Genomic DNA, 11,939 nt, shown 5'->3' on the forward strand with positions numbered 1-11,939 from the left:
TTGATAAAATTCATAATTTAGTTGTCTTTTAAGTTATTTTACCCTATATATGATGCTTGAATATATATGTTTTTAAAAAATTTGTTTTAGTTCATTTCATTCTATATATTATGTTCATATCATTTATTATATTACATAAATTAACTGCTTGAATTTTAATTTTGGAAACAATTTTCAAAGTAAATTATATAAGTTCTTAATTAATTTATTCATCTAATACGAGAAGAGATTAAACTCGGATACATAACAAAATGATTCCATTTTTTTTTGCAGAAAATCAAATTTCTTAATTTTTATTATATATAATTGGTATTTACGTGCATCACGCCTAAAAATTGAGTCGAAATCCTGTCAATCGACACCTCTATCTCAATTTCATTGTCACAACATATAATATATCCTTAGCTTGAATTCAAACATTAGTGATAATGTAGCAATTAATCCCAATCAACTCAAACAAAAAATATCTAGAATAGAGAATCCATGTGTTACCAAGAAATTTGCTAAAGAAGGCCACACCAAAAGTTCGATGGATAACTTGGTAAAATGCATGGAGCATTCCATTTTTGATTAAAATTTTTATATTTGGTGAATGCCACTTGTACTCATTGATAAGATATGTCTGAATGACACCATTGTTCGTTCAACAGTTAATTAAAGGGGAATGGAATTTGGTATTGACAACTTGGCTCTCTTTACAACTTTGCTCACAAATGTATTAAAATAATATGAGGGAAAGAGCATTTGGTTTCACTTTTGTGGATGGATCAATCTGTTCAATCGAGCCAACTAAAGACAATCTACTTTTTTCATCTCATTTTTCTTATATATATAGTTATTCTTTACTATAAGTAGAAGATCGGGTCGTTTATCACTTGTGATATCCTATTCCACATGGATGAAACCGGATGTTTAAAATAGTTTATAATGACTTGTAACGAACTTGTATAACAACTTGAGTTAATCATTTTCATAAAGTAAAGAAGGATACAAAATGGTTGTTATAGGATAAATACGTACACATCGTGCATTCACGTAGAAGGAGGGGACTGAGTCCGGAGCGAGACATCGTGTTTTTTACAAAAAAAAACGTTGTTATTAGTTTGAGAAAATTGGTGTTCCTCTTCTTGCAATCAAATTGACAAACTCTAGCAAGAATTATTGAGGTAGTCATATATAGCTGCCTAATCAATAAATGAATCGAGAGAATGTATAACACCATAAATAATCCATGCGGGTAATTATGAATAGGTAAGGCATAACAAGCTTGTTGACCAAAATATATGGAAAAACAGGACATAAAGATATTCCGTAAACCAAACAAGCGTGATGTTTACAGTATGACTAATGTATAAAACCAGCAAATCAGTATCATGAAGAAAACAGTAGTATAATGCTTAATTAAATCAAACTGAGGCATGTAGCTTGTATAGTTTCCTTAAAACAGATTCGCCACCTCCGCTATGTGCTCCGAGGATTCAGCGGACGTCTATTTCCCAGGATACAATGGGCAAACCAGCAGAGTTGCATCACAAAGCACTATGCTAGCGAACAAAATCAGTACCTGAACTTTATCAGTGAACAAAGCAGAAGCAGTACTGTAGCAGCAGAAGCAGAAGCAGTACTGCAGCAGAAGTACTGTAACAGAAAGAGCAGCAGTACTGTAGCAGAACAAGAAGCAGTACTATAGCAGAAGAAGCAGAAGTACTGTAGCAGTAGGAGAAAGTGGATTTTTCGGTCTCTCTTTCTGGCCTTGGCACATCTCCTATTTATACATACCTATACAAGCCATACAAAAGGCCAAAGGTTGTCATAAAGATGACATACGAAGCACCAAAGATTGGGCATACGAAGCACCAACAGTCAAGTCATGCGAAATGTCTCAAGGGCATATGAAAGGTCTCTCAAAAAAAATAACTAAAAATGGCATAGACTAGCTGGGCAATTTTTGCCTTGATCGGTCCGACATTCGACGCACCCAGGTCGCGCTCGTACGCTTGCACACAAGTCAAGCCTTTTTCCACTGCAAATCGGGCCCATGATTTGCACCGCCCTGCGCCTGTGCGCGCGCGAGAGAGCCTCTTGACCAATCATTGTTACACATCCATAAAGTGTAACACAATATAAACTTATCTATACCACTTCATTTTTTCAATGTGGAACAAACTCACCTTTTCAAATTTTCCATTCACTCACATGGAAAGCCCATAAGCCTAAAAGCCCATACCTTTAATCCAACAATCCCCCACATGAATGGGAATTTAAAGTTATACGAAAGGATTTTCTGATAAAGTTCAATAGTTGAGTCTTGCATAAGATAGGTAGGTGTTACCCTTTGAACCTTCCTTTGTGAATTCATATTAATTCACTGGTTGACAGTAGACGTGATGTCTTTGAACTGTACATCCGTTTATGTAAATTAAGATATACTTCACACAAGACTCTTCTTGGTGCTATTCAGTTCTCATGATTGTGTTCGTTTTGGCCATGAATACACGCCTTGTTCTGCGAGAGGGTCTAGAATTGAGCTTTACAATTCATTCGAAGCGGCCACACTTCTCTCTCACATAGATGATTCTATATTGCTTCTTATCAGAATCATTAAAAGCCGTAAGCTTATCCTCATCATTCACTGTTTCATAATAGGAATGAACTTGGGATAACTCCCACAGTGATTCTCTAAATTAGTGCGAATAGATTGTCCCATTGAACCTAGTTCTTGGGATCTCCAGTCAGCGTAGGTTGGGTTTTTCTTTCCACCAATATATATTATAGGCTTGAGCCCCATTCCCCTTGACGATTTCGCAACTAACTCTCTGTTTAACCCCTTGGTCAGTGGATCCGCTATATTATCCTTTGACTTTACATAGTCAACATAGATAACTCCAGTTGAGAGTAGTTGTCTAATGATATTATGTCTACGACGTATATGTCTAATGATATTATGTCTACGACGTATATGCTCTTGTTCTTCATTAATTGTTTCATATAATCTTTTGGATGAACTTGGTTCTTCCTTAGATTTGCATGAAAATATGTTTTCAAATAACGAAGTATTTCTTGATTCCATTATCATATTCTTGTGAATATCAGATATTTGAGATTCGTGTACAAGAAAACGATAAGCGCTACTATTTTGAGCATATCCAATGAAAACGCAATCAACAGTTTTTGGTCCTATCTTTACTTTCTTTGGAGTGCGTACTGCTACTTTGGCAAGATACCCCCACACTCGCAGATATTGGTAAGAAGGACTTCTACCTTTCCATAACTCATATGGACTTTTATCTTGCTTCTTTCGGAGAACCTTATTTAAAAGGTAATTTTCTGTTAGAACAGCTTCCCCTCACATGTTCTGTGATAAACCAGAACTTAATAACAACGCATTCATCATTTCTTTCAATGTGCGATTCTTAGTTTCTGTAATGCCATTTTGCTGAGGAGAATAAGGTGCAGTTCTTTCGTGTTTGATACCGTGTTGAGCACAAAACTCAGCAAATGGTGATTCATATTCACCTTCACGATCACTTCTTAGCACCTTAATTTTCTTGCAAAGTTGGTATTCAACTTCACTCTTATATTGGACAAATTTTTCAATAGCTTCATCCTTACTTTTGAGAAGATACACAAAACAAAATTTTGTGCTATCGTCAACAAAAGTGATGAAGTATTTATTTTCACCACGAGTTTGCACACTTTTTAGATCACATATATCACTGTAAATTAGATCAAGTGGTTCACTAGTTCTTTCAATAGTTCGAAAAGATGATCTTGTTAGTTTTGCCTCAACACAAGTTTCACATTTATGTTATTTTATCAATTTGGAATACATGAATGCTTTTCATGTTAATTAGTCTACGAATTGTATCGTAATTTCGTGTCCAAGTCTACCATGCCATAAACAAGAAGACTCAAGCAAGTAATCAAAAGTATTAACTTTATTCATCACGGGCTTAATAGTCATAACATTGAGTTTGAATAACCCATTACAAACATAACCTTTGCCAACAAACATTCCACTTTTCGACAAAACCACCTTATCTGACTTGAATACAATGCGGAAACCATGCTTGTTAAGAAGCGACCCTGACACCAAGTTCTTTCGGATGTCAGGCACATACAGCACATTTTTCAAAGTCAGTTCTTTTCCAGATGTCATCTTTAGGACAACTTTCCCTTGATCCTTGATCTTGGAAGTGGCAGAATTTCCCATGAATAGCTTTTTCCCATTCATAGATTCCTCAAGAGTAGAAAAAATCTCCTTGTCGGAGCAAACATGGCGAGTGGCATCAGTGTCGATCCACCACTCCCTTGGGTTAGAACCCACCAGATTGACTTCTGATATTATAGCACAGAGATTCAGGTTAGAAACCTCCTGGGAAATGTTCTTTACCACATTTACCTCTCGGTTTCTCTTTGGCTTCTTACATTCAGATGCCTTGTGACCCATGCCATCACAGTTATAGCATTTTCAGAGAACTTCATCTTTGAAACGCCTCTTTTGGGTCTGAGGTTCAACTTTTTGTTGGAAGGAGAGAAGTTTCTCTTTTTCGAGCCTTGACCATGCTCGACAACATTTGCCTTAGCGGCAACAGGAGAAAACAGTCGTCTTTCCGAACTCTTGTTGTCTTCCTTGATGCGAAGTCGAACAATGAGCTCTTTAACATTCATCTCCTTTCGCTTGTGCTTCAGGTAATTTTTGAAATCCTTCCAAGCTGGTGGTAGCTTTTCAGCAATAGCAGCCACTTGGAATGATTCGCTCAACGTCATCCCCTCGGCGTGAATCTCGTGAAGAATCACTTGGATTTCTTGAACTTGACTGATAACCGGCTTAGAATCCACCATTTTAAAATCCAGAAAGCGGCCTACAAGAAATTTCTTGGCCCCGGCATCCTCGATTTTGTACTTTCTGTCAAGAGATTCCCATAGCTCCTTGGCTGTCTTCTTTTCGCAGTACACATTGTACAGCGAGTCTGCCAATCCATTCAGCACATAATTTCGGCATAGGAAATCAGAATGATTCCAAGCCTTCAGTGCACTGACGGATTCAACATCTCTCTCACCCTCTTTCAGGTTAGGAGCATCCTTGAATAGGAATCTAGCCAGGTTCAGTGTTGTCAAGTAAAACAACATTTTCTGCTGCCACCTCTTGAAGTCCACACCAGTGAACTTCTCGGGCTTTTCACCGTGGCTGACTGGGACAGTAATCGCAGCAGCACGTGGGAGAACTTGAGTAGGAACAGTTGAGACAACATGACCAGTTTTCCTTTGCACGCTGGTTTCAGTAGCCATATCTGAAATAAACCACGTAATGAGTAAATCTGTTTTAAGTTTGTTGACCAAAATATATGGAAAAACAGGACATAAAGATATGCCGTAAACCAAACAAGCGTGATGTTTACAGTATGACTAATGTATAAAACCAGCAAATCAGTATCATGAAGAAAACAGTAGTATAATGTTTAATTAAATCAAACCGGGGCATGTAGCTTGTACAGTTTCCTTAAAACAGATTCGTCCCCTCTGGTACGTGCTCCGAGGATTCAACGGACGTCTATTTTCCAGGATACAACGGGCAAACCAGCAAAGTTGCAGCACAAAGCACTATGCTAGCGAACAAAATCAGTACCTGAACTTTATCAGTGAACATAGCAGAAGCAGAAAAAGCAGAAGCAGAAGCAGAAGCAGTACTGCAGCAGAAGTACTGGAGCAGAACGAATAGCAGTACTGTAGCAGAACAAGAAGCAGAAGAAGCAGAAGTACTGTAGTAGTAAGAGAAAGTGGATTTTTCGGTCTCTCTTTCTGACCTTGGCACATCTCCTATTTATACATACCTATACAAGCCATACGAAAGACCAAAGGTTGTCATAAAGATGGTATACGAAGCACCAAAGGTTGGGCATACGAAGCATCAAGCCATGCGAAAGGTATGAAAAGTCTCTCAAAAAAAATAACAAAAGATGGCATAGACTAGTTGGGCAATTTTCGCTTTGATCGGTCCAACATTCGACGCACCCAGATCGTGCTCGTACGCTTGCACACAAGTCAAGCCTTTTTTCACTGCAAATCGGGCCCATGATTTGCACCCCCCTGCGCCTGAGTGCGCGAGAGAGAGCCTCTTGACCAATCATTGTTACACATCCATAAAGTGTAACACAATATAAACTTATCTATACCACTTCATTTTTTCAATGTGGGACAAACCCACCTTTCCAAATTTCCATTCACTCATTTGAAAAGCTCATAAACCTAAAAGCTCATGCCTTTAATCCAACAAAGCTTTAATAGAATCTTAAATATAAAAATAAAATGTATTTTATGTTTTAACGATATTAGATTTTGCGAACTAAAAAAATAAAATAAAGAACACGAAGAACGCTAGAATTCTGATGTAGTTCGATCGATGTATCATACCTCTATAGTGCAACGCCTAAAGATCAAACAAATCTACTAATAACCAAATATTACAATCATACGAGCATCTATGGTAAACACAATTAATAGATCTTGTTTGGTGAACTACTTGCACTCTTTTTTTTGAAATTATGGATTGTTTTCTCCCACGAATCACACCTTCCTCTTTGGAGGAAAAGTTTACAATGTTCAAATGAATGTGTACTTGATTATCAATATTCAATACTATATCTCCACAAGATCTCGTGTAATAAGCTTGATTCTTATCAAATTGTCAAATTCGAATGTTATAATACTTAATTGAACCTAGTTCATTCCTCATTGTAAAAATTTAATTCAAACAAACTCAAAGATATATTCCTAAAAACTAAGATATGATATTCAAAATAATCATCTAATCCTTACCAAATTAAAGAAAAGAGATGGAACATATGCACTAAATGAATATATGCACTAAATCAATTCGGCCATCTATAATTTGCAAGTATATCAAAATTTGAACGAGTAATCTACGTTCATCTTCCCTACAATGAATGTATTTGATAATCACATCTCTAATGAAAGTAAGTGTCAAAAGCATAAAATATAAGAGAACTGAATGTTAGTAACCCTAATTCGACTCATCACACACTACAACAAAAGCGCTAAAAAACAATGGATAGGCCATTTAAAACTGTTGTAAATTAATTGACATTGTTGTTAAAAGTGCGGTCAAAGACAATGGTTTTAAACTGTTGTCTTTGACCGCACTTTTATCAACAAAGCCAATTAATTTACAACAGTTTTAAATGGTCTACGACAACAGATAAAATCTGTTGTCTTTTTTCATATAAAAAACAAAAAAAATTAAATTTAATTCATACCAAAACATTAAAATGCCAAGCACAAAAGAAGATACTACCTATCCCACAAGCAACCAGCTAACAAAAGAAGCTTCAAATCAAGAAAAGAAAATGCAATTAACATTTATGTACATATAATATATGTTAACTATCCACATGTAATTTCTACAACTCCATAAAAATAATAATGTATATGTAAAGTAAAGTAAATTCCTGTTCAATAAAAAGAACGATTTAAATAAATCCCACAAACTAGAGATTACACCCGGCCAAGTGTTCCGTTTGTAGATAGCTCTACGCAGATTCTACTGGAAAATTAAGAAAGGTTAATCAAGGAGATGGTGTGAGAAAATTTTATTGATTTGTTGTTTATAACATAAGATTTTCCATAATTGCAAATTCATCATCTAGTATTCTAATTTATAATAGATGTGGGAATGGAATTGACTCATTTCGACGCAACTCGAATTCAATTTTTGTTGGTTTCAATTTGGTTTAATATATGAAATGATTTGATTTTGAACTGATTTTTATATTTTAAAATTTTAGTTTTAAAGAAAAATAATGTTGCATTTTCTAGGATTTGGATCCTCTACTGTGTTGAAAACACAGCACTTGGTGCTGTGCACTTTTTACACGAGATGATCACATGATCATCTTGTTTAATCTGACAACTTTTTAAATTTATCTCATATGGTGTGATGTCCACAAGATGATCACGTGATCATCTCGTGTAAAAAATGCACAGCACCAAATGCTGTGTTTTCAACACAGTAGAGGATCCAAATCCCATTTTCTAAGATCGCCGAAGGGGAAAGCACAATTTTAGCATGTAAGTTAGTTTGTCATAGATTTTAGTGTCAAATTTTGGTTCTCATTTAATAACTTGGATTGTTTTGATTCCTTTTTCACCTGAAGCAATTAAATCTACTGAATATTACTTATTTGACACGTAACTCATTTGGCAATGACAAAGCTTTTTATTAGTATTTTTGAGTTGGGAACAAACCTTATATTATACACATTAAAATTTGCCTAGGTAAAAATAAAGAGAAACAACAAGATTTTTTTCCTTTCATTTTGAAGTATTTGGTGAACTTTTACTTTATTTTTGCTTAGATATGGATTTTAATTTGTGTAACATATGATTTATTCTTGCTACATAAATCACGTCGAAAAACATCAACGTCAAATAAGAAATATCCGGTGGGTTTAGTAGCTTTTGAAGAAAAAACAACCAGAACAAAAAAGAATTTACTGGATGCAAACCAAACTTATGTTACCATACTAAAATTCAAAACATGTCAATTTACATGACTAAAATTGTAATTTTATCATTATCAGATTAATTAAATTTAATGATTAAAATTTATATAAGAAATATAAATAGTTTTGCCATTAAAAAAATAAAAATGGGGTGTGAAAAATGTAAATCCATCTGTTTGAATTACATAAAATAAGTTTTTATGTGTGTGTATGAGACTTTAAAACTTAATATGAATCATGACTTAGATTTTGGCTCAAAGGTCTATAATGCATGTAAAACTTGAAGTTTCTACATTTTGATATCTGACTCAAGCAGGTGGTAGTATTTTTTTAAGAAAATTTTTCAAAAGTTTAAAGTCATAAATTATTTATTTTTTAAAAACTTTTTTGAACGGACCTTTTAATTTCCTTCCATTTTCATTCCTATAAAACAGAAGCATTATATTTTCCTTTTCTTTTGAACATATAAGGTTAATGCAAATTAATTTACTAATTTTCCTATAATAAACAATATTCTTTTATTTTTATTTTATTTTTTTGTTTTTTAGGGTGGCTAAGTGCATGCCACCTTATTGATTTGTCAATGTGTCACCATTAAACCCTTTCTCTTGATAGCTATTCTATGAGCCACGTTTTGTGCACCAAAAGTTAGAAAATTCTACTATATATATGAGTGATTCAATAGGGTTTTTTCAAAATCTTTCGTGTCTTTCTTCCCCCCTCCCCCCCCCCCCCCCCCACCCCCCCACCCACACCCAACACTCTTCTAGGTTTGAATACTTGAGAGAGTTGGGTCATGGGGTCGTTTGCCGTTCACCATCCACTTGTGTTTGCATTTGGAATTTTAGGTAATCATATTCACACACACACACACACACACACACGTGTGTGTGTTCTATGATTGATTACATTATATATACATGTGTGTGTGTGTGTGTGTATAACTAATTACTCTTAGTTATTCTTGAAGTTTACATATTGTTCGACTTACCCTTTTTCATTCCAATGTTAAGTTGTTTGCTAATAATTTTGCAGGTAACTTAGTGGCTTTCATGGTGTATCTTGCCCCATTGTAAGTATATATCTAGCCTTTCAATACATGCATACATATAAAATATATATGTGTGTGTCGGCGCGCGCGTGTGTATGAGCTAGTAATTAATCTAAAACAAAATCTTGGTCACAGGCCAACATTTTATGGGATCTTCAAGAAGAAATCAACAGAAGGGTTTCAATCAGTGCCATACGTGGTTTCTTTTCTTAGCTCCATTCTATGGATATATTATGGGATTACGAAATCAAACATAATCCTTCTCATTACAATCAACTCGTTTGGCTGTCTCGTAGAAGCCATTTACATAGCCATTTTCATAACTTATGCTCCCAAAAAAGCAAAGGTACGTAATAATATTCCCCCAAAATATAGATATTAAATCACTAACAATACACATTTTGTGGGATCGATCAGTTAAGTTTTTTATATATTATCTTGAACGCGTTTTAATATGCAGATCATAACCCTTAAACTTCTCGTGCTTCTTAACCTCGTCGGATTTGGATGCGTTGTTATCTTGACCCAGTTTCTGGTAAAAGGATCGGACCGTGTTCAAGTTATTGGATGGGTAGCCGTTGCATTATCTGCAAGTGTCTACATTGCACCCTTAAGTGTCATGGTATATATCTATATATAAAAACAATTTTCTCATATATATATTTTGCTATGTTGCTCACCAACCATGCTAACCTCGGTGACGGAATGTGACACTCAACTATTAGATGTGATGAAACATATCAAAATTGTACATCCAACAGGTGAATGTCACCTCGAAAGTGGGGCACGATTGATGTATAACATAGCGAAACATATATATATATGTGTGTGTATTTTTTATAAAAGGAATATTTGTTTATTATTTTATTACTGCATGTGCACAGAAGCAAGTAGTTCGAACAAAAAGTGTGGAGTTTCTACCGATCACATTGTCATTGGCCTTATTGTTGAATGCTGTGATGTGGTTTTCCTATGGTTTACTCCTCAGAGACTTCTATGTCACGGTAACTTAATTATTTCTTTGAGAACTATTTTTTTTTGTTAATTAATTGGGAAGATCCCTTTTAATTAGTTAAAATTCTTTTTAATTAATTCTTTTTAAAAAAAAATCAAGGGTCGAACCTGAACAGGAACCAACAGTTAGGGATGTAGTCGAGTCGAGTCGAGCCGAACTCTTGAATGTTTGAGCTTGACTTGTTTATAATCGAGCCGAGCTCGAGCTTTATTTAACGAATATATTCATGGCTCACGAGCTTATTCAAACTTTTATCGAACCTAAACGAGCTCAATAAATATGAATTGTTCATTTAAATATTCATTAAATTCATTAAAAAATAAATTATACATTTAGAAAAAAATATAATATTCTTATTAAAATTTGTCAATTTATTATAATAAATAAATTTAATAGATTTTTCTATATATTTCATAATTAATGTGTTAAATCAATAAATTAAATATCAAAATTATTATTTTTCATCTAAGATATTACTTATAAATTTACCAACGAACATGTTCACGAGCTAACGAGCCGAATATCGTAGAGCTTGAGCTTGATTCGTTTATCTTAACGAACCTCATTAAACAAGTTCAAACGAGCTTTTATCGAATCGAGCTTCGAATAGCTCACAAACGGTTTGGTTCATTTACATCCCTACCAACAGTTATAAAAACTCGATCGATCACACTAAATGAGTCCATTTAAATTATTATATTAGAATTCATATTTTAAAATTTTCTTTTACCATATATTATATATACTTGTAGGTTCCAAATGTATTGGGGTTCATTTTTGGAGTGCTTCAAGTGATATTATATGTGATATACAAGAACTACACCCCGAAAGGTCAAGAAGAGACATTACCGACTACAGTCAAGTCCATAGCAACAGCAACTTCGGAGGTTCACCCGGTTTCTTCCGACGAATCTGATCCGGCGGTGGAGATTAAAATCCGAGAGGAGATTGAGGTTTCCAAGTTCGAGCACGAAGAAATTAGGGTTCATGTTATTCCAAACAATCACCTTATTTTGAGTTATTAGGCGTTTTATTTACATGTATGTTAATCATGAATTTTATGGCACGTATGTATCTATCAACATGGTAATATTCTATAGAAATTTTAAATTAAAAACTTTAGTTCTACGTACAAAATGAAAGGTCTCAACAATGTGATTTCTTTACAACAGAGTTTCGATTGAAAAAATAGTGTTCTAAATGACGTCGTCTAGCCTAGGACCGTCTAGGCGCTAGGAGGTCGCTCACCACACCGATTTTTAGAAAGATGAAGTTTCTGGGCACCGTAAACAAAATCGTCCGCCTAAGCAGTGGCGGAGCCAGAAATATGGCTCTGTCCGGGCTATAATTT

At 34.7% G+C, this 11,939-nt stretch overlaps 1 protein-coding gene across 1 annotated transcript; it reads left to right on the forward strand.

Moving 5' to 3' along the window:
• The first annotated feature begins 9,259 nt into the window (after positions 1-9,259).
• Positions 9,260-11,613, forward strand: LOC142550249 (bidirectional sugar transporter SWEET14-like). Its single transcript, XM_075659486.1, has 6 exons — positions 9,260-9,370; positions 9,558-9,594; positions 9,709-9,919; positions 10,034-10,195; positions 10,458-10,577; positions 11,341-11,613. Exons 1-6 carry the CDS (start codon positions 9,319-9,321, stop codon positions 11,611-11,613), a joined length of 855 nt encoding a protein of 284 aa, XP_075515601.1. The 5' UTR covers positions 9,260-9,318.
• Positions 11,614-11,939: the final 326 nt, after the last annotated feature.

The sequence above is a fragment of the Primulina tabacum genome, chromosome 6, assembly GCF_025594145.1.
Source record: "Primulina tabacum isolate GXHZ01 chromosome 6, ASM2559414v2, whole genome shotgun sequence".
NCBI lineage: Eukaryota > Viridiplantae > Streptophyta > Magnoliopsida > Lamiales > Gesneriaceae > Primulina > Primulina tabacum.